This window comes from Alosa pseudoharengus, unplaced genomic scaffold (genome assembly GCF_046254945.1).
Source record: "Alosa pseudoharengus isolate Yale_2024_CS ecotype anadromous, Long Island Sound unplaced genomic scaffold, YU_APseudo_1.1 YU_APseudo_1.1_scf_17, whole genome shotgun sequence".
Classification (NCBI taxonomy): Eukaryota; Metazoa; Chordata; class Actinopteri; order Clupeiformes; family Clupeidae; genus Alosa; species Alosa pseudoharengus.
This window is the reverse complement of record NW_027468640.1, coordinates 6,363,636-6,387,257: the sequence shown is the minus strand read 5'-3', so window position 1 is coordinate 6,387,257 and position 23,622 is coordinate 6,363,636. Positions and strand designations below refer to the sequence as shown.

The following is a 23,622-nucleotide window of genomic DNA, read 5'->3' as shown; positions in this document are numbered from 1 at the left end:
AGTTAAGCTCCATTAGCACCCCTATAATGCTCCTATATAGTTAAGCTCCATAACTTAAGCATCCCTATATAGTTAAGCTGTTGATCATTTTATTGTCCATATTTGATTTCCCAAAGTGCCCTTATGTGCATATGAAGTGGAGGATTTCTCCTTTTCTTATGTCTCACCTCTTTTTGGGGACTGTATAGATTTTAGATAGTGGATTGTATAGATTGTAGATTGTGGACTGTATAGATTGTAGATTGTGGACTGTATAGATTGTAGATTGTGGACTATATAGATTGTGTAGTGTGGTGAAAAGAAATTCAAAAACAGCACATCTGAAACAAACATGGCACTTGGGGCTTTTTAGAATGACAAATTGACATGAACCTGACCTTGACATGACCTTAGTTTCAGTGGTAGGTTAGTTATCTCAGACCGAAATCGCTAGTTATCTCAGACTCGGAAATCACTGATCTAATCTGTCTTTCAATCAACACACACACACACACACACACACACACACACACACACACACACACACACACAAATCTGCCTCAGCATCTCTGTTGTGTCCATACTCCTTAGCGCACCTGATATTTCTTGATGAGGGCCTTCTCCCTGCGCTGGCCTCTTCACCCCACTGTGATCCAGCCCCCCCCCCCCCCAATCCCAGCTCCAGGCTGCCCCAGAGTGAGGCTGCCCCCTGCCCCCAGGCTGCCCCAGAGTGAGGCTGCCCCCTGCCCCCAGGCTGCCCCCTGCTGCCCCAGAGTGAGGCTGCCCCCTGCTGCCCCAGAGTGAGGCTGCCCCCTGCTGCCCCAGAGTGAGGCTGCCCCCAGGCTGCCCCAGAGTGAGGCTGCCCCCTGCTGCCCCAGAGAGAGGCTGCCCCCTGCCCCCAGGCTGCCCTCTGCCCCCAGGCTGCCCCAGAGTGAGGCTGCCCCCTGCCCCCAGGCTGCCCTCTGCCCCCAGGCTGCCCCAGAGTGAGGCTGCCCCCTGCCCCCAGGCTGCCCCAGAGTGAGGCTGCCCCCAGGCTGCCCCCTGCCCCCAGGCTGCCCCAGAGAAGCCCCCTGACGCGGTACTCAGGCCCCTTGTTACACTCAATTACGTCCATGCGTTGTTCCTCGACGGGAATAAGATTGTAATGTAATTAAACGCAGTTGATTAGTCTCCCAGCAGAGCTCCTCACTGCACTCTCCCTGCTTCACTTGCCCCTCTCTCTCTTTCTCGCTCTCTCTCTCTTGGGGCGAGAGACACTGAAATAGCATACAGCAGAGCCACGTGCAAAAAGGAGCATATTTCATAACACGACTCCATTATGTGAGTGAATATTAATGCTACAATAAAAAATGAGACATGTTGATGATACTATCGAAATCTGTGAGAGACTACGTGTTTTGTTTTTCTTATAAGTTGCGCTCGTGTTGTTAGCTGGTTTAGATGTGGGTCGGGAGAGTTGCACATCATGCCATGTGGACGTTAATAATATTGTCTTCGTATGCACATCGTATGTGACAACATGTTTGTCGTCCAGACAAAACCCAACAGGCCGAGACATTTCATGCCCAATAGGTGTGCCACGGTCACGCCAGTCAAAGCGTCTGAATGCGGCTGAAAAGACTCACAGAGAGCCGCAGACGCGGACGCATAAAGGGCCGCGAGATAGAAAAGCTGGAGCCGGCCCGGGAAAGCAGACAGAGATAGAGAGATGGGCCCGACAGCAGTTTTGTCTCGGCCCCAGCGGGCGCCCTCTGAGTGCTCTGCCTGCTCCGTGGGGCTTTGTGGGAGAGCGCGGCGAGTGAATGGGGCCATCGGTGGCGGACGTTTGGCAGTGGCCCCCTTGTTTACTCTGAAGTTTCTCCTTGTTTGTTTGTGCGCGGAGCTCATTGTCGGCGCTCACACTTGACGGCTGGTTAGTGGCTGCTGGGAACAAGGAGGCTCTTTCACAGGCCCCAGCAGGTGCAGAGGATTTCCCCCTGTGTGTGTGTGTGTGTGTGTGTCTCTCAGACCTGTCTGCCTGGGCCTAGAGGATTTATACACACACACACACAGACACAGACACACACACACGCAGGCGTCATGAGAAAAACACACAAATACACACACTGATGCTGAACACATGCAAAAAGCAAACAAACTGTGCTGTGCTGGATTAAGGCTCAAATTGAAAGTAGGTTTGGCGTGTTCCTTATCTAAAGGAAACACACACACACACACATATATACATAGAGAGAGAGAGAGAGGGAGAGAGAGAAATTATGTAAAATGGCCACATTTGTTAAGTCTGAAGTTTGTCAATTATTTTGTGCTGTCCAGAGTTGCTGAACATATAGGCATAAAGTTTATTATGGTAAATAGCCTATATCGCCCAATTAACAAAACAAGATAGTTGTCTAATTGGTTCAAATAGCTCAAGTAACTATAAGTGTTTTCCCCCTTCAAATGTCCTGAACTATCCAAATCGTTCCCATGCTTAAAAACCTCTCGAGATCTGGCTATTAGCAATCTTCCTCTCACCCCGGATGGATCTTCAAAGGGCCGGCGGGGGGTTATTTGAATGGAGGTTAGATTGACAGGTTGCTGTGTGTTGGACATTTTTCACAAGGCTAATTTCCCATGCCGATGGTGTCACCGCAGAGAACTTAATTAACCTTTCACAACAGTTGAACTGGGTGATTGACAAGTGTCCGTTGCAGATAATGGGTCATTTGTTTGGAGTGAAGATGTAGACTTCGACTAGACGGAAACGTGGCGCTTCATAGTCAAGTCTTCGAGATGTCATGTGAAGACAGAAGGTCGTGAACGTTATGGCTGCCCGCACAGTTGCAGTTTACTCCCTAAGACAAGACCTACGACACCTAAACACATTACTAATAAAAACAGTTTAACATCACCTCTTCCCCCGTGAATTTAGTCTTGTGGTTCAACTGCGGTGACAAATGTGTCATCTCCCTCTAGTGGGGAGAATATATACCGCAATGAAGATTTTTTTGAAGGAGTAGGTAGGCTAATTCATTCCATGGGATTTTAATGTAGGCGAAGGCTACACTTCCCTGTTGTAGGCTACTAACCATTAAACTCGGCACCAACTCCTGTCGTTTGACCTAGTCATAATATCAAACATTTAGACTTTTCGTTTCAAAAACATATTCGTAAGAATTTAAGCGTGAACTCTAACATATAGCCTAGTTGTTTTTAGCAATAAGTCTAAATGATCATGGGACCGTCTCGGCCTGTTCTGTAGCCTAGTTGAGTAGCCTACGAAAGGGTATGTTGTGATTAAGTAGGCTAATTATGAATGAGGTGTTGAATGAGCACAGGAAGAGAAACTTGGAGCAGAAGCGCCGTCCCGTGGAGAGAGCTGACTAGCACAACCAAGGCATAGCACACTTCCTGATCAAAGCGTGGCTTGGACGGCACTTGACATTTTAAACATGTATTTAAAAAAATGCAATATCGCTTTCACTTGTCTCACATTTTGAAGGCCTACCTAAAGCGTATAAAGCTAATTTAGAGCATGGATAAGGTATGGAAAGTAAAGCGCTTTCACAACTTCACAACAAGCCAAGGTTAGTGAGGCTGAACAACAAAACGCGCCAGAAAAGATAGACCGTGCTCTAAAATAAATAGGTTATCTTTCTACAGAAAATAGTGTAACAAAGTGTGTGAATACAGTTATGTGTGTGTAACAAGTTACAGGCTAACAACACGCAAACAGCCTGCAGAACTGCACTACACTCGTCATGTATCACCTTAAACATATACTTCATAGATTATAGATTATTTTACTTTGTAGATAGAGTAGGCTACACGTTACAATGCATTATTTTTGTTAAAGCAGTTACAAGATCATTTCTAGAAAAATTCTGCTCTATGCCGTGTCAGGTATCAACCTGCCGTGACCCGGATTCGAACCGGGGTTGCTGCGGCCACAACGCAGAGTACTAACCACTATACGATCACGGCGCACTACCGAGCAGATGACGTCGGAGGGGGAAATGTAGGTATATGTTGTTGTGGAATATATTTGAGTGGCGATCTGGCCATGGAAGATCTGCCGTAGTCCACATTTTATTCTATAGCGTGGAAAAAAGGCTTTGGCCTGTTAATGAGGCTATCGAAATGAATAAGTGAGGGTATTTATTATTAAGTGATTATTCAAAATGGGTCATTATTGATTGACCTAAGTAGGCCTAGTGACCCGTTGTTTTATAGCCTAATTATTAGGCTACTCAGAATCTTATTTGTAGCCTCAGGACTGCAGGCACCATTAGGCATAAACTTTTATTTTATCTCCTGTTATGAAATATTTAACATTTGTCAAACCTTCTGAACTGGGAGCTAATTCAACCTATGGTCTAATAAGATCAGGCTGCTTACATTTGACCCAGGGGTCGGCAACCTTTTCTCTCAAAAGGCCCATTTATTTTACCAGAAATGAAAAAAAATGTATGGGGCCTCAAAGATATCGGAACCATTTAAAAGATTAAATTAAAAAACATCTCTATCTTTATTAGCCTCAGGCATATATGGTAGTCGCCATGCTTTGCACATATGCTGTATTGTACAGTATAATATTTTCACTAATTGTTAATATGTTGGGACAGCTTGGAGCTTAATAACTATATGAAATTGTTAGAAATATTTGATAACGTCCATTTTTAGAGAAAGCCAGGGAGCCACAAGAGAGGAGCTAAAGGGCCGCATGTGACCCTCGTCCCCCAGGTTGCCTTCCCCTGATTTGACCGAAAATCACATGAGAAGCACCAATATGCCGAAAGATAAACCCTCATTATCTCTAAACTGTGCAAATATATTAAATGGTGATTTAACCCACTCTAATTACAACAAAGCAGATATAGCCTATATTCTAAATAAGAATATATTGCAATATTGTAAGAGGCTGTCATAATTTGGTTTTTAATATATTACAATGTCATAGGCCATTACAGATGCTAAATAGGCCACAGTGAATTAATTATGTAATGAACCATCACCATGACGAATTCTTTTAGCGATTTGTTCTCCTTTTGACCCAACAGTGTTCTTATGAAGCGCTGAGCTGTCACTCACATTCCCACACCCATACATTCACAAACATGTGTCACCTCACGTAGCCTAGTCTGGCCTTCAGCTTCAGCGCTCCCTGTACCCAGATGGGTTTATTTGGCTGTTGATTCTGCAGGATTCGGACACAAGGTCACCAGTATCGATCTATTTATGTAGCCTGGTAGCTGGCACGTCCTGGGCATCGCGGCAGGGTGGCCAGCGCAGGCTAGATATGCCCCTCACAGAGCTGGCATCCTGTTAGCTGAGCCTTTTATTTACACAATATTGCCTAATATGTGCATTTCAACATCGCTTTCCTCTCTAGTGTGTTGTTGTTCAAATTCTTTACATTTTCTTTGAAAGAGATAGACCAAGGGCTTTTTTGTTTTTATTATTATATATTTTTTCATAGATAGGCCAAAGTTATATTCAAAAATTTCACAATTGAAAATTACGAAGGAAGTTTTTTAAAAATATATATTTTTATTTCACATATAAATTCTCACAGGCAGTCACTTTCAGATCATATAAAATTGTAATGTTGATTGATATGTCTAAACATTGCAGCCAAATAATACTCATAAAGAACAAAGTGGGCCAATCTCAATAACATATCCCCAAAATAAATATGAATATGAACTAGTGAAAATATCACAGGAAAGAATAGGATCTTGTAAACCAGTGTTTGATATGGAAGCTTATGATAATATAGTAACGGACAAGGCACTTTTTGTGAGGGGAGAGCAACACAGAGGTGATTGTGTTGCTTAATTGGAGCCACCAAAGGACGTGCGGGGCTTCCCAAGAAGCTCTAGTCCTGTGTCTTCACACTCCGCACCCCCCCCCCCCCCCCCATCACCCCCCTCCACACACACACACACACACCATACAAAGAGGGGGATAGCCCTGCTTTATGTATTTATTTTTCAAAGGGGAGAGATGCGAGACAAGGAGGCGATTGTGCTCCCGTGCCGCGCGCCTCCCCCGCGTCTCCCGCTTGTCTCGCCCGCGTCTCCTGCTCTCCTCCTGCAGCGCCCCGTCAGAAGCCGCCACGCCGTACAGCAGAACTCCTCTGAGGTCTTTAAAAAGCCCAGATCCCAAAGACTTCTGGCTCGCTCACTCTTCTGTTGCCACTGCTGTGAAATAGATTGTTCTTTACAGCTCTGAAGCAGCATGGCCATGTGCCTGATTCCCTGTGCTGTATCTCGGTTACGGATACTCTGCACTGCACAGGGAAGTTGTTTTATTTCTTTTTTTATTTTGTTTTTAAAGATAAGGAATTTGATATAAAACTGTAGATCACACAGTTAAACCGCACGGTATTGTTAGTTATGGGTCACCCTGGGAAAATGAACATCGCATAAAAAAAGACACCACAACCATTATGAAATAACATGGATATTTTTCCACATTTTATGATCCTCGGACTCTGCCTCAGCACGTACCATTTAGGAAATCATGACTAGGGTGTGGGAAAGATGTCAGTTTGGAGGGGGACACCAAGGACACATTCTATTTTCTATTCACTTATTTATAATTTGAACATTTCAGACAGGGACAAAATACTTCTGGAAAATAGAGAGAGCGAATGTGTGTGTGTGTGTGTGTGTGTCTCCTGGTTCCCAAACATTTTTGTTTGCCATTCTGGTCAAGTGACAACAGCGGACACCTTGCTTATCCTATGGTGTACACCTATGGGCCACACACACACACACACACGTTCGCTCTCCCCACCTTGCTTATCCTATGGTGTCGGGCACACACACACACACACACACACACATATACACACACACACACACGTTCGCTCTCCCCACCTTGAATATCCTATGGTGTCGGGCACACACACACACACACACACACACACACACACACACGTTCGCTCTCTCCACCTTGCTTATCCTATGGTGTCGGGCACACACACACACACACACACACACACACGTTCGCTCTCCCCACCTTGCTTATCCTATGGTGTTGGGCAGATAAGCCTGTGTTGTGGGCAGTGGTCTGGAAAACAAGGGTTAAAAACGGTTAATCTACAGAGAAGAGCGCTATGCAGGGCTCTCCTCCCGTATACTATATAGCTCACACACACACACACACACACACACACACACACACACACATATGGGCCTGATCTGCTGCATTGTCACTATTTGAAATTCCATAATGATTTATGGTGGAGGGTGCATTATTGCCAAGATGTGAAAATTTGTCAGTGGCAAATCTATTCATCAGACATACCCACTGGAAATAAAGAGAAACTATTTATTACTGTTAGATATGATATCTAATCTTAACCAACCATTGCTGATATTCATTTGGGTACATGCATTATTGTGAAGAGTAGAGGATAATGCACCTGTCTAGTCTAAAAGTGAAGATTCTATACATTTCTGTAAATAGAAAACCACATATTGTGATCACAATGATTTGAGAAAAGGTTATTTTCATCGCTCATTGTGCCATGATATTAATGCTAGTAAAATTAACATAATTATTTTACCAAAGTAATCAATTCTGGAAAACAGGCAAAATTGTAATGTTTTTTTCTTATTTACAGTAAAACAAAAAACGTGGCTGCATAGTTGATTTATAAATGGAAATAGATTTACTCACTTTGATCCCTTCAGGTTAGCAGGTGCCAGTTGCTGAAAAAAAAAATCAATTCAGCTGCTTTCACCTGTGGTTTGATGTCAGTTTGCTATTTTAATACCCTATACTCTATTAATTTGAGATGATGAAGACCCGTGTCGTATTTTCATAAATAACAGTCTTAATACAAATCAACCTATTTTCCTAATATGCACATTCATTTATAAACCTACACCTTAAAATAATGTAAACATGATTCTGTTCAAAGAATGTTAAATGTTATCAGAAAAAGACAAATAATTGCCCATTTCTCAAATATAAGCAACAATTGACGTGGATGAAACTGTAAAATGAAATGTATTATGGTGAAATGTATTTGAATACCATCCGGCTATTGCCTGAATTCTCCGTCTAATGCGGAAAGGCACACCGAGACCAAGGATTTGATTTCCAAGTCCGAAACAAAGGAGGTGATTTTATTTGTAAATTTACATACGCAATCTGCGATGCAGATTCTTTTTTTAATTCTGACACTGTAAAAATTATAAGTGCTGTTTGCTATAATTCTAACGCGTTTATAATTGACGGTAGACATAGACGACTGAGGAAATAGCCTACACAGTAAACAGGAGGATGAGGAAGTGAAATTATCGGCGTGGCCGTAATACTTTTTTAATGGTTTGTTAATTTTTAGGCTTCATCGATTTCCCCTTTAGTGGCCAAGGACTCTTTAAAGTCAGCGGCGCGCGTCTATGTGACTGTGTGCACAGTCGGCAGATTCTGCGCAGACGGCAGGGCTCAGGAATGCTACCTTTACGTAACACTCAAACCCATCTGCGACATTCTGAAACCTATTAAGTTAAAATACACAGTCGTTGTCATTAATCACCTCTAAAATAGACTACAGTCAACTTTGCACTTACGTCATTAGCTGAAGTTCTCCTTAGAAACCTGCGCTCACGTCACGTTTCCAAAGTCACGAAAAAGTCGTCAAATGAGTCTTTGCATGAATAGCCTACAAATCAAGCAACATTCCCACTCAACATTCGGAAATAAACGTGGTGAAACGCCGCTAACATCGGTGACCGCCTTGTTTGCGTTTAACCTTCGATTAGCTCGCCCAAGAATACGCCTTGGAAGTGGGGCATGTTGTGCAACTTTGGAAGCAGGTCTTATTTTGGTGCCACACAGCCCACTCCACCTCCCTACCAAGCCGCTTCCAAAGCCTTTTTGTTTTACCTTTTGGGCGCTCATTCTTGGCATGTGCTCGCGACCCAAGTCGGACCACTGCCTAAAATTGAAGAATAAATGTGACCGCTCACTTGCAAGTTCTCCAACTCGCTTATCAAAGGCGTGTGTTTGGTGCGGGCGTCGAACTCGTGTTTGACCAGGTCGATTAGACTGGTTTATGCCCTAACTATCGCAAAAGCGTCCTGTTTGTCTTATGCTAGTGTACGTGCAACACATACAACCTAACATTACGTGCTGCGTGAGTCGGAATGGATAGGTGTGCCCATGAGAGTGCATGAGATCGCATATGAATTATTCGGCGAGAGCGCACGCGTGTGTGTGAGAGAGTGTGTGTTTGTGAGTGTGCTTACACATGCCCGTGCGTGTGAGACAGGTTCTGCGCAATTGAATTTAAGAGTGGTGTTTGCAGCAATGTAATGTCTTGTAGCAATTTAATTGAATCGTGACGATTCAGTAGGCTACTCATTTAGGCTATCTGATTTAATTTCTAAAGGGATTAAATTGGCATATCAGTGAAAAATATAATCCACCGTTTAAATTATAGTATGGGAAACAAGATAATAGTTTGCGTCCTTGTCCCAGCTCTAGCTCTTGTAAAATATATAAATAGCCATAGTGGGATTTTAGGTTTGTTGAATGAAATGGGCCTTATCCAAAGTGCAGTGCAGAATAAACAGAGGTGTGGGAGAAAAACACAGAAAAGGTGTGCACATTGCATGCTTTTGTTTATGAATCATGGATAAGATGTGTAGACAAACATGTGTTCAATTCAGATGCCTTGTTTCATCTCAATTTCAGAGTTAGGCTACGCTATCAGACATGCATTGCACACAATCAAAGGAGTCGTTTCCCGCTGCCTCTTGGTGGTTTATTGGGCAATGTGGCAATATATTTGATGATATGATCTATGAACTATCTTAACTGCAGATCTGTGACCATGGCTTAAGTGCTCTGGACGAGTGCCATTCTGTGGCTTGTGGCAGTTGGATGCCGTGTCTCTCTTTCACATGAGATGACTGTGGGATTGTCTGGTCAAGGGTCTGGCTTTGGCACAATGTGCCAATATGCCATGATAAGGACAATGTGACAAAGGTCACCACAGTTGAATTCTGAGGAAAATACAGAAGTCAGATTTAGTGTTTCATGTGGGCTAAATGTTTATATCTGCCCACAGCCTTCCATTCCTAGTTGAAGTTATGTCACCAGTCTCTGTTTATTATGCTGGCCTTTGCCGCTTTCATAGAAATAAAATCCTCCGGGTGAAAATTGCTTTGAGGTCTCTGACCTATCTTGCACCGCGTGTTTCAACTTCGGCCGGCCCCGCTCTTGATTGGACGAAGCCTGTATTAATATGCAAATACGAACAGTGGCTGCCGAGCGGAAGTGAGGGGCCTTTAGAATGCCACGGCCCGCCGTCGCTGTGACCAATCAGAGGCCAGGATTCTAGTCCAAGTGCGCAGCTCCCTTTGGCTGCCGCAAGCAGCTGCGCCGGCCGCCAGACAGAGAAAGTAAACGGCGCAGACCTGCCCCGTTCCAAAAGCTCAGCCTCTTCTGGATCGCGTTCAACTCAACAACCAAAAACCTATCCAAAAGTCTGACTTAAAGAGGAAGGAAGATAAAAAAAAAAAATCGGTGGGGCTCGCGGACTTGATTTTGCCGCCCGTCAGCCAACAATTCTCTTCCGGTGTTGATTTTTTGAAAGCACTACATCGAGAAAAGAAAAAAAGCACAATTTTGAACTTGAGAAATGTGAAGGTACCGGCTTCTCTTTCACGCAGCTTCCAGGATCCCCGTTTATATCCATGCAATACAGTGCAATGGTACGTGAACATGGCATTAAAACATGCTTTACTGTTATGTGGTTGATATTTCTGTTACTGTATTGCGTTTATTTGACTAGTTGGACACCACCCGTCCCATGCCAGGATACGGCCGGGACGAGAGGCACTAGTTGGCTTTTGAGCTGTTTATGTTGTACGTTGGCAGCTCTCCTATGTGGGTCATATCGATGTGTCAGGAGTCGGTGGTGGAGTTTTCACCGAAAGAGAGCTGCACTTGGCATTAGTCCTGGGCTCGCGAAGTCTCCCCCCGGCATGTTTGGCAGCGCACTACTCGTGCACATAGCAGCGCAGCGCGGATACATGGGAAACTCGCCTGCTGAACTGCTCTCAAAATATAACGTCAGGCTATTTGTGCATACCTCCTCCCTTATGGACGCACAAGTAGCCTACAGATCGGACGGGCATTTAGATCGCAAGAGTACCCCGGGCGTGTGCTCACTGTTTACTTCCAGCTCCCAAAACGACACTTATATATTTATTTCGATTAGAAACATGTTCGTTTGTACTGACGGAGGTTTCGGGAGTGTGTTGTAACGCTGGTGTAGGACACCAACAGCGCATAGCCCACCATCGCGTCTCGTTGTTCTGCCTCGACTGGGAGAGCTGCAGCCACCCCTATTGAAATTCAGGCAATGCCTTTATGATAATAAAAGTCATACTTATGCACAGTGGGGTTAGCGCTTGGCAACTTGCGAGTCGGGGCAGGGGGGGTGGGTGGTTTGGGAAGTCAGCCTAGACTTTGACACAAGATGCCTATGTGACGTGATGTGAATCATTATTAGTCCCGCGGACTGGCCGGTCTTTTCCCTTCCTTTCTCGCAGGACCTCGACGACTGTAGCCTATATACACTTCAGCGCTATGGTATTCTCTATATGCATAAGGCTACTTTATCCCCAAATTAAATTTATTTTTAGCCGTTTAGGTCATATAGGCTAAGTATCTAATCTTAATTAATTATCTTCTTACAGTCATTTATCCTTTGAAATCATTTATATGTGCAAATGTTTTTTTTAAGCAGACCTCATTTTATCAACACTAGATAGATTTAGGATCCCAGTTTAAGTTCATCGCCAATCTCGGGACGTATTAGGCCCTGTCAGGCGGTCGGTATGGTCAGTCTCGTAGTCTTATGTTGCAAGCAGAAAACTTGAGGGCGCAGCCATGCATTGAAACGGCCTTCCACCTCATTGTTGCGTGCCAAGTTTTTTTTTCTCCTTTTGGCCGTGCAAATATTTCCCCTTTAATTGTGTAATTTCCAGGTCTTGCCAGGTGAACATTTGTCCACATTTCTATGACACATCCTTGCCACGCCGCTCATTTCAACAACTGAACACCACCGCTGTTGTGCTTTTTAGCCTATTAAGAAGCACCCTTATTTAATAAACTACCGCAGGGATCTTCATTCCTCAATGTGTAGCCTACTGACAGTATTTCCACAGGACTTGCTAGTTGTTTTAGAAGTAGCTTGATGCTGGCATAATTGCCTGTTAGAGCAGTAGCCTAATTTTTTGGAATAACACTTGAGGTAACATTGCGTCGGGCACAGACTTGGTCCTGATGTGGCGTTCTCCCTGCGGGTCCGCAGCAGATTAATTTCAAAGTTAGCTATCCATTGCCTATGCGCACTGGGATGCAAGAGCAAAACATGATTATTATTTTTTTATAAAGACTGTGGGTGTATGTAATCAGATATGTTGATATCCCCATCAGAATACACATATATTGTTATAAAAATCAGAGGTAGAGTCAAGGCCTGCAGTGCAAAGTAGCCTACATGGAGAAATTGCCATTTGATTTCTATACGACTGTGCTGAGATCGTATAGAATCGAAGCGGAAATTTCCCCCCAAGGCGCTACGTGCGAACACCAGGCCTCGTTTCAACTTCTGTTTGGCTGGCCCAAAGTCTTCATCCTCCCCTGCAATCCTCCCCAGTCGCGAGGAGGGAGAAGTCCGTGCGGTTTTATATGTTTCGGTTGGAGAGGTAGAGGAGGAAGAAGGTGGGCTGGGGAGATGGAATGCGTTTGCTGGAAGAGGAGGAGTGTATGACTGTAATTAAATGAAAGAAAAAAAATCGGGAGACTGATTTGTCAGGATCGAAGCGACCGGAGGGTGTTGCTGGTATTTGATATTATATCAAGTTTGAAAAGCAAACACCGCGGGATCAGAAATTTGGCGCCTGCTAACAATCATATTGCACTTGTGAATGAGTTTTATTTTTTGATTCGCTCGCTAAAACTTGGGGGTATTCCTCGATTGTAGTGGCGGTATTTTCTGTTATTCATTTCCCGAGATTAAGCGAATCCTAACTGATGCATCCGGCTCGTGTGAAGTTCATCTGGTTGGATCTTCTGTTCGTCTGAGGCGCATAGGGAACGGGACGTATACGCGTAGAGCCTTTGGATTTGCAAAGCTCCTTGGTGTTCCTGGATAAGACGCTTCGCTTGGTTTCTAATAAAGAGAACTTCACAGAAGTTGCAGCTCACTAGCCAAGAATGAACCGATAAGATCCATTTACCTGTTCTTCCGGGGGACTTTTTGGAGCGATCGAAGTATCTTTTTTGGTCGAACAAGGTCATGATGTATTCTCCGATTTGTCTGACTCAGGTATATGTCCTTGCTTTTATAATCGATTATCACACCACTGTTGCCTTTTGTTTGTTAATGCAGATATTTAATGTGGAGTTGCAATATTCACAGTTCTTATGGATAATTTACCTAATATACAGCACTGTATGCTATTTTATCGGTGTACGATTTAAAATGTATATGAGTGTATTTTGTAATACGGAAGACAAGTGTTGATATAAATCATGCGGTCGTGACCACAATGCAAATGTAATCCAGCTCATGTTTAAAAGTTCGTGTGCGTGCCCATTGTTGCAGCACGTCCCATTTGCAGTGGTAAAGAGTAAACTTGTTATAAGAGGAACAATACCATGGGTTGGCTGCCGCTGCATGTATAGAAATGTGGAATGGTGTTCGCGGATGCCCTTGTAATTGAAAACCTTAGTTAAAGCTGAACACCACGGCGTAGCCCTTGTCTTATCTACGTGTCTGCGTTTGCCGGGTTGACCTCGTGCGCATTTTCATTTCACTAACAAATTATTATGGTCTTGTGCAAACTTTTTGATTTAGTAGGCCAAATAACCGCGTGGTCCCCCGGATAAAACAAAGCGCAGGGTGAATTTACCGGGACTCTCACGCTGTAAGCAGTGTCTAAAAGTGAGGAAGCGCGAAGCGTCCCTGCTACTGATCCAAAAACTTGTCCGAACTAGAGTTTAAGTAGTTTTTTAATGCACTCTTCGAATAAACTTTTTTGTCCTCATCCGATGTATTTTACGGGACCTTCAATCCGACTGAAAGCCCCTCTTCTTCACGAATTAAGATTAAAACAAAGATAAGACTGCATTCAGTCGTTGGATAGAGCGCACTGGTCTTTTGGCTGACACATTTTTACTGTTTATATTTTCTTTGGCACCGGAGAGTGATTGACTGAGATAGGGCCAGAGTACAGTGGAGTTGCGACCGCTCGACCGTAAATACCGCGCACCTTGTCACTGTAGATACTGCCATAGCAGACTCTGTTTTTCAGATTGATTATCTCTGGCAAATGCATATTTCATAAACCAAGATCATAGATCATGATGGATTTTTTTTTATTTCTACCGTTACATTTTTGTTGGAGAATAATTTTGCTCCAAACGAGACAATCAGAGAAATTGTGCGAAATTCTGAAGTCTGTTCTCAGAATGAGATTCAGAGGATGTATATCCCCCTTTCAGATATAGTAATTGATATGGCCTTCTAGTAAAACTTTTCCCTCCATAAATTAGAAATGCAATAAATTGTGGCTTTTTTGCCCCTATATATTACATATATATTATATAACTATATATATATATATATATATATATATTGTTTTTTTTTTACTAATATGAACAGTGGAATTGATCCCATAAACAGTGCCAAAATATTTTGGCAGTATCATGGTATTATAGCAAACATTTTGCATTTATAATGCAGTTAGTGTTATAATTCTTCTAATAAGCTTCTTTCATTTTTTACTTTACAATCCAGTATCCAGAATATGCAGTTGCTCCATGTGTGTGGGTATGTGAGGCTATGTGCATTTATTTTATGCATGTGCATGGATGTGTGTGTGTGTGTGTGTGTGTGTGTGTGTGTGTGTGTGTGTGTGTGTGTGTGTGCGCGCGTGTGCGTGCGAGAGAGAGAGAGAGAGTTGGAGTAGGGGCAGCTGGCTGAGAAGCAGCTCTCAGACAAGGCTCTGCATGTGTGTGTGTGTGTGTGTGTGTGTGGTTTTCCTGGCCTAAGCGTGGGGGCTATCGCGTGGGGGGCAGAGATATGGAACACACTGCTGGTTGCGGTCTCCCTAAAGCCCCGCGACTCGCCACAAACTCACACACACACACACACACACACACACACACTCAAAGAACAATATGTGGTTTAACTCTTGCCGGGCCCTGCCAATGTGAAGGCGGAGGAAAGGAGACAGTTTCACAGGTGCAACGGAGTGTGTGGGTATCCTGTCCCTCACGTTCCTGGCCCCTCTTTTACCACACACACACACACACACACACACACACACACACACACACACACACACACACACACACACTCACCACCGCACAGGTGGGCCCCACACACACACACACTCAACCATTTGGACTCTTCCTTAGACTTTTATTTCTGTTGTTAGTCATTTGTGTTGTGCACATGTGGATCTGAATGGGGTCTGTCTTTGGTAACTTGAGTTTGGTTAGTGGAAAACATTTGGGTGCACTTACATTTGAAATAATAATATTCATTTCGGTAGATGCTTTTGTCCAAAGACGTGCACCAGAAGCGAGTTAAAGTTTTGCAGACAGCGTTACAGTGTCACACTGGAACTTTCGGACATATAATGGTTGCAGGAGAGAAGCAGGAGAGTTAAGAAAAGAGTTGCGTCACTAACGACGACGGCCTCGGTACAGGCTGCGCCACTGTGTTCTGCTGTGAGAACTCTCTTGAAATGAAACACAACCGTTTTGGTTTTGGACTGGATACGCCTCCTACGCTTCTCTGAGATGAACACTGATACCTAGAAATGGTGAACAAATGTCCTTTTTAATTGTGCGTAAAAAATACATTTTGCTTCTTGCTCGTTGCGCCTCCCCCCCACCCCCCTCCCCCGTTGAGTGCAGCACCACGGCAGCGGAGGCATGCGCGCACCACAAACACGACTTAACCCCCTTAGCCTTCAGGGGAGCTCCTAGCTTGTTGGAATCCTTGGCTTGGCATGGGTACCTTAGAGATCGCCCGCACGCCCACCACTCCACCCACCAGCCCGCCACCCAGCATGTGCCCTGGTGTGCCAGGATGGCCACTTCACTGTCCATATTGGTTAGATTTGCTGGGGGTCGGGAATAATTGCTGTGCGTCGGTGAGGTAAATTAGGCTGCTCGGGGCGTCGGTGAGGTAAATTAGGCTGCTCGGGGTGTCGGTGAGGTAAATTAGGCTGCTCGGGGTGTCGGTGAGGTAAATTAGGCTGCTCGGGGCGAGCCCCCGCCTCTGCTGCTTAAGTGGAGCGACCCCCCCCCGGTGCCCTCGGCTGGCCACTGCTCACACTGACCAACTCTGCCTGGGCTTTGTGTCCACGCAGGCACTTCAAAGCTTTGTCTCACAAACCTACTTGAATGTGAAATGCTATATGTACCTGTGTGTGTGTGTGTGTGTGTGTATATGTGTGTTAGAGGTTAGAGGGATATTTTATTTTTATTTTTTTATTTTCCCTTTAAACGTTTGATTAAACAACTGATTTAAAAACTTGCAAAGACTAATATGCAGTTGTTATATGCAGTCATGTTAAGCCTTTTTCCTCCTTTTTAAAAGACGATTACCCAGCAATAGGCCTATGTCTTAATATTACATATTCTTTAGGCCATTGTATTGTAAATGCAAGTTCTATAAAAAAAATGCTGCTTAAATAAACTGCAGAGTATCATTCAGATCTTGTCTTATAGCACAAATACAACATAAAACACCTGGCTATCATGATCTGAAACAAGATTTTACATACCACACGTTTATGTGTGTAGTGTACGTGCAGGGTGTACAGAGATTAATATGTAGGCCAATCTGAAAGAAACATGGATTTGATTTGGCTTGATAGGGTCGCACAGGAAGGGTGTTTATCTAAGTACTAGAGCTTTATTAGAGCTACAGTATGAATTCATTCACTGTTGAAAGGGCGACATATCGGCGATAAGGTACATTTCAAAAATAACATTTTAAAGATGTATTTGCCAGCTAACGTTAGACCCAGTTGACTGCACATATGCATGTATTGTCAGTATCTGAATTTGAACCTTTCATTTCTTGATAGCTATGGTGTCTGCAGTAACAATATTTCTTTACACTGATGATACTTGGCTAGCCTCACAAGGGATGTAGTGTGTGCATTGACTCTACTTTATTACCTCTGCTATCTGGATGAGCTGTTTACATTTGTGTTACTGCCATGCATAATATTTAAATGCGCTGCCAAAAAAAAACAATTATTGAATTTTCCTGAATGTATACGGAATCATTCGTGATGCAGATTATTTTCCCTAGTTAGTGTGTGTCCTGTGTGTGTGTGTTTGTGTCTGTGTCTGTTTGTGCGTAAGCGTGTGTGTGTGTGTGTGTGTGTGTGACCACGTTCCTCCTGCTTCACCACCCCCAAATCTGGTGTGTGTGTGTTTGTGTCTGTGTCTGTTTGTGCGTAAGCGTGTGTGTGTGTGTGTGTGACCACGTTCCTCCTGCTTCACCACCCCCAACTCAGTGATGGCTGCCATGGAATGCTGGCTGCTTCGATAAGAGAGTGTGTGTGTGTGCGTGTGTGTGTGTTTGAGGGGCGCATGCTCTGCTCGCCCAATGCCAGGCTGTTGGCTGGGCTGCTGTGTGTTTCCGAGCATGCTCTGAGCGGGCGCTGTTCTCCGCTTCGCTACTCTACGCTACGTTATGTTACGTTACGTTATGTCACGCTAGGCGCCGCACCACACCACACCACACCACACCACACCACACCACACCACGCCACAGCACACCACACCACGCCACGCCACACCACACCACACCACGCCACGCCACACCACACCGCACCGCACCACACCACACCACACCACACCACACCACACCATGCTACACCACACCACACCACACCACACCGCACCACACCACATCACACCACACCACACCACGCCACACCACGCCACACCACACCACACCACGCCACGCCACACCACACCGCACCACACCACACCACACCGCACCACACCACGCCACACCACACCACACCACACCACACCATGCTACACCACACCACACCACACCACACCGCACCACACCACACCACACCACGCCACACCACACCACACCACGCCACACCACACCACGCCACACCACACCACGCCACACCACACCACGCCACACCACATCACACCACACCACACCACGCCACACCACGTCACACCAGAGCACATCACACACTCTAGACGTGCGTCCTGCACCACTGTGGCTCTGGCAAAGGAAGCACTCGGTGACGTCCGTCTGTCTGTCAGGCTGACCGTCCTCGCTACCCTCTGGCAGCACGCAACACACACACACACACACACACACACACACACACACACACACACACACACCCAAACACACACACACACACATACACACTCTCTCTGCACTCTCTCCGTGGCACCTGCGTCCGTCCGGTCCGTCGCAGCACCCACACACACACACACACACACACACACACACACACACGTCGCAGCACCCAGCCCACGAGGATTGCCCGTGCCGGTGCCCGCGTGCCAGTGCTGCGATGGTGGACGGGGTGGCTAATCCCCTCGGATGGCCGCTGCCGCCAAGAATGGTGGTGAACCAGTCGTGTTTCTCATTTAGACCGAGACGAATATTACTGTTGGTTTGAGTGCCGTGTTTGTACATTTGGAGTGGATTGATTCGGGAAAGTGTCCAAGTGTTTGCTAGGCCACTGCTGTGTAACTTGGAGTTTGTTTACAGTGGTCAGTCGTTTCGGGGTCGGGTTGGGTGCTACGAGAATTGTCTGGTTTTTTTGTTGTTTTTGTTGTTGTGTTGTTGATTTTTTTTCTCTGTGCTGTATTTAAAAGCGAGAGAGGGAAAAAAAGTGTGTCTGGTTTTGGCCGAGACCAGTCTTGGCTAATTGAGCAAGTGCCTTTGCCAAAAGGTCACTTCTGCTGAACGACTGTTCCCGTTAACTTTTTTTGTCTCACTCTCTTTTTCCCCCTTCTCTCTCTCTCTCTCTCTCTCTCTCTCTCTCTCTCTCCTGCTCTCTCCGTCTGTTTTCCCCTTTTTTTCTCCCGACTGGCAGGATGAGTTCCATCCCTTCATCGAGGCTCTTCTCCCTCACGTCCGAGCGATCGCCTACACGTGGTTCAACCTGCAGGCCCGCAAGCGCAAGTACTTCAAGAAGCACGAGAAGCGCATGTCCAAGGATGAGGAGCGAGCGGTCAAGGACGAACTCCTGAGCGAGAAGCCCGAAATCAAGCAGAAGTGGGCCTCCCGACTCCTGGCCAAGCTCCGCAAGGACATCCGGCAGGAGTACCGCGAGGACTTCGTGCTGAGCGTCACCGGCAAGAAGCACCCATGCTGCGTGCTGTCCAACCCCGACCAGAAGGGCAAGATCCGGCGCATCGACTGCCTGCGGCAGGCCGACAAGGTGTGGCGCCTGGACCTGGTGATGGTCATCCTCTTCAAGGGCATCCCTTTGGAAAGTACGGACGGGGAGCGGCTAGTCAAATCTCCTCACTGTACCAATCCTGCACTTTGCGTCCAGCCACACCACATCACCGTTTCGGTCAAGGAGCTGGACTTGTTTCTCGCCTATTATGTCCAGGACCAAGGTAAGCCGACCCTGAGAGGGCACGAGTGGTGTGTGTGTGTGTGTGTGTGTGTGTGTGTGTGTGTGTGTGTGTGTGTGTGTGTGTGTGTGTGTGTGTGTGTGTGTGTGTGTGTGAGTGAAAGTATAAAGTGGGAGGGTGGGTGTATTAGGGGGTGACAACCTTTGTTCCTACCTTTCAGTCTGTCTCTCACACACACACACACACACACACACACACACACACACACACACACACGAAAACCAGTCTCTTGGCTCTGGGTGACAAGACATTTTAAAACGCTTTTTTGTCAGAAGTGCTCAAAGGTGGTTTAATTTTTAAGAAAAAAAAAGAAACAAACAAAAAAAAACCTTAACATCTTTTCAGTGTCCAGTTTCTGTAAATTGAACATATTTTTCCTGCAGGAATGCATTACAGAGCTGCTCTGTTGTGAGGGAGATAATATTATAAATTATAGAAATTCCTCCTCGGCTCTTGCATTGGCAGTTCTATAAACATTGTCAGTGTTATTTATCTGTTCAGACACAAACATGTAAATCACGCTCATATTTTGGAGGGAATACTATGAATTACTTGGAAAAAAACCTGACAAGATTGCACATGTTATAAAACAAATGAAACGCCCTATGGTTCTGTGTCTAGTTTATCAAAACCATGTTCACGTTGAATTAAAATACAGAACAGTAGACATGACAGTACCTAAGAATGGTTTTATGATGTTGATTTTCTGTAAAAATAATAATAATAGTGTTTTGAATTTTGCTCTGGCAGATTTTTTTTATCCATAATTTTCAATACCTCTTGGAATCATAGACTGTGGTGAATGACAGACCCAGCATTTGTTTTACCGTTATTTACTGCATTGGAAATACGTAAAAATACGTAAAAAATACATTAAAAAACTTCTCAGTCCTCTCAGCATATCACTGTCAACAAATCTCACTGGTAATGCCTTCAAAATGACATGAAACAATTGTATATTTTATTTTTCCTCTGATCAGTTGTGTAAAACATGTAAGAAAAGTCTAGAAGAGGGAGTGATAGTTTTCAGCTGAGTTTCAGCTGTGTGTAGATTTTTATTGCAGAAGTGCTTGTCTGTGGGAAACTACAAGAGAGATTTTTCTCAGGGGTGAAAAAAAGAGAGAAAAGAAATAGGAGTTAAATTCCCGATCAGCGTTGGAGTATTTGCAGCAAATATTTTTGTGAGCTGTCGATACTTTTCTCTCTGCCGTACGAAAAGCTGAGCAGCGTGGATCGCGCCTCCGCCGCGTTTGAAAAAGCTGGCCAACCTCTTGTCAGCGCGCGAGTCTGAGAATGCAGACACCTTTGCCAAAATGGAGGGCTAGCGAGCGCTATTTTCTCACAATCACTGTCACTGGCTGGAGTTGTGTTTAAAAGGAAAAGCTTTTAAATGCTACCATTCCTCACCGCGCTCTCCAACACGGCGGGCGGCTTGGCACCAACACTCCGCCACTCGCTCCAGTGTGTGTGGAATGTCATAAGCACAAAAAGGCTTGACATATTTCACTGGCAGAGTGTGTGTGTGTGTGTGTGTGTGTGTTTGAGAGAGAGAGAGAGAGAGAGAGATGAGAAGCCGCGTAGAAGGCCGTTATCACGCGGACTCGAGCCTCCATTTTATATTGTGAGCAGTGCCAGCCGAAGCAGAAGGCATAGCAGAGTGACAATAATGGTTGCCACTGGCATCAAGGTTGGCATCGGACCCTCTTTTGTGTCTTTGTAGGATGGCGCTGGCTCTGCGGGGTGGGCACTCTCCGGGTCGCGCAGAGTAGAGTCTCTTCCGACGGTGAGGCCTCCTCGTCACTGAGCTCACAAAAGCAGCTTCTGCATCACTCCTCCAATTAATAAAACACTATTCCGCTATGTTTTTATTTCGACACATTACTATCCAGTATCCCTAATGTAGGAACATTTCTGTTTTTTTTTGTTTTGTTGTTTTAACCTTTTTTTAAAAAAATATTTGGATTCAGTCACAATTGAAATTCTGCGAGAGTGAGATAGAGTTTATGTAACGTGATGCGGTTAGTGAAATGGGATCGCTGGGGGGTGTATAGGTTTACATGCCTGTATGTTACAATTTTAAATGTGTAACTTGCGCTCTCTGGTGCCAAGTTGGCAGGCTCCTCTTGAAAATATGCTTTCACTGAAGTCGAAGGTATTAGAAAGAATAAACACCGGCCTGCCTGCCAGCTGTGCTGTGCAGCGTTTTGGATCGCTTCGATCGCAGACACCACTACACACATTTCATATCGCTGCTTTTTTTTTTCCCTTTTTAACTTAATTCTTTTTTATCTTCATTTTTTTTAAGGCTTCTTTTTCAGTCAAGTAAGGAGACAAGAAGAGAAAACCAGACTTCAAAAATATCTAACCCGTCTAATGCAGTGGCTGAAGGTTTGGGCTGCAGACTGTTTAGTTCCCGCTAAGCTAAGCTATGCCCATGCCCGTGCCCATGCCCGTGGCCAAACAATGCGGGCACATTATGCCAGCCGGTGGAGGGGCGGCCATTTTGTTTGCGTGGTGCCAGGCGAGAGGCAGGGAAATTGCCAGTAATGGTTGTTAGAGGTACGGAGGTTGGCATCAAACCCTCTTTGTCTGCTTACGGCGTGCCTTTGATTCGTTGGTTGGCATCCGCAATGCAGTGCCCATGCTGGAAACTTTCTCCACAGTAGCAGAATGGCTGCCACCGCTAGCGCCGACGCGCTTTGTTCTTCAGACTGCCACACCGAATAAAAAAACAAAAAGAAACAAAAAAAAACAAAAACAAAAAAAAAAAGAGTAAAACAGAAACAAAAGGAGCAAATAAACGGATGATGCGCTAGACAGCTAAAACAATGATGTCGATCTGAAGCACAGCAATCTTATGCTCGTTTAGGAGGAGAGCGAGCATTTTGGCTTTTTCATGATTGTGAGTGGAGGACTCGCACAGTACAGAACAGTTTAGCCGGTTTTTTTTGCTGCGGCGCCGTAAAGCCTGCGTGCTCTCGTCCTGCTCCCTGCCCAAGTCCTTACATGTTTCTCCCGCCTCTGAGACAGGACTGGCCCCTACTGACCCCTCCTGAGCCCCTCAGAGCCCCTTAGTCCTGCTCATCCCGTCTTAAGGAAGGACGTGCCGCACCTCTCGCGGGTCTGCCAGGCGGGCCGGCGGGCACTGTAAGCGGGGGTCCTGGTCTGGGCGAGCAGCAGGATTAATGGGAGGCACGGCAGCGTCCACTGAGAGTGGTCTGTGGCCGCTGAATGGAACAAGGGGCACTTAGCCCCGTTGTTTTCGGGCGGAACTGAACTAAGCTAGACAGAAACTGCCATGGCACCCTTGTGTACGCCAAGATGAATGCTAACGGGTGTGTGTGTGTGTGTGTGTGTGTGTGTGTGTGTGTGTGTGTGTGTGTGTGTTGGGCGGGGGGGGGGGCTTGGGGTGGGGGAAGGGTGTGTGAGGAGGAGCTGGGGGGTGGGGGTGGTGGTGTGTGTGAGTTGGCGGGCATGGTGCCATGCCCTACCCCCTAAGCTTTCAAACGCTTCTGCCAGCCATTGTGCCTGCTGCAGCCCAGGCTGGTGGGCTGTGGGAGGGAGTGGGCGAGGGGGTTTCATTTGGGGGGGGGGGGGGGTCTGTGCCCCTTTTTTGCCCACCACGTTAAACACGACTTATCTTTATATCTCACGACTCTGCCATCTTATATATGTTCTTTACAATAAAAAAAAATTAGACAATGTTCGATTTTGGATTTCCCCTTCTTTGCTGTAGTGGCTGGTGCGGGTTGTGGAGGTATGGGGGTTTTAGGGTGGCATCCTAAGCCCGGGATGCTCTGACCTCACTGAGCGCTCTCTCTCTCTCTCTCGCCCGCTGACGACGGGACGGGCGCTTTGTGTCTCTTGTGATGTTGGCTGAGGTCCACGTCTGCTCACACCACACAATAGGCCTCTCACGGATGCTGCGCAAATGTGTCGCCTCGTCGTCGTGGAAATAAATAA

General features: G+C 45.5%; 1 protein-coding gene, 1 long non-coding RNA gene and 1 other non-coding gene across 3 annotated transcripts; 1 reads left to right on the top strand and 2 right to left on the bottom strand.

Annotated features, from left to right (window-relative positions):
* Positions 1 to 3,873: 3,873 nt before the first annotated feature.
* Positions 3,874 to 3,945, bottom strand: trnah-gug (transfer RNA histidin (anticodon GUG)). The gene has a single exon. It is a non-coding gene; the product is annotated as a tRNA-His (tRNA).
* Positions 3,946 to 5,898: 1,953 nt separating this feature from the next.
* LOC143127923 (uncharacterized) lies at positions 5,899 to 8,814 on the bottom strand. The gene is made up of 4 exons (XR_012987732.1): positions 8,550 to 8,814; positions 7,651 to 7,682; positions 6,988 to 7,038; positions 5,899 to 6,164 (listed from the first exon to the last, which is right to left on the bottom strand). It is a non-coding gene; the product is annotated as an uncharacterized LOC143127923 (long non-coding RNA).
* A 1,572-nt stretch (positions 8,815 to 10,386) lies between these two features.
* Positions 10,387 to 22,845, top strand: LOC143127853 (nuclear factor 1 B-type-like). The gene is made up of 3 exons (XM_076289568.1): positions 10,387 to 10,697; positions 19,110 to 19,641; positions 22,790 to 22,845. The coding sequence occupies exons 1-3, from the start codon at positions 10,680 to 10,682 to the stop codon at positions 22,843 to 22,845; spliced, it is 606 nt and encodes a 201-aa protein (XP_076145683.1). The 5' UTR covers positions 10,387 to 10,679.
* Positions 22,846 to 23,622: the final 777 nt, after the last annotated feature.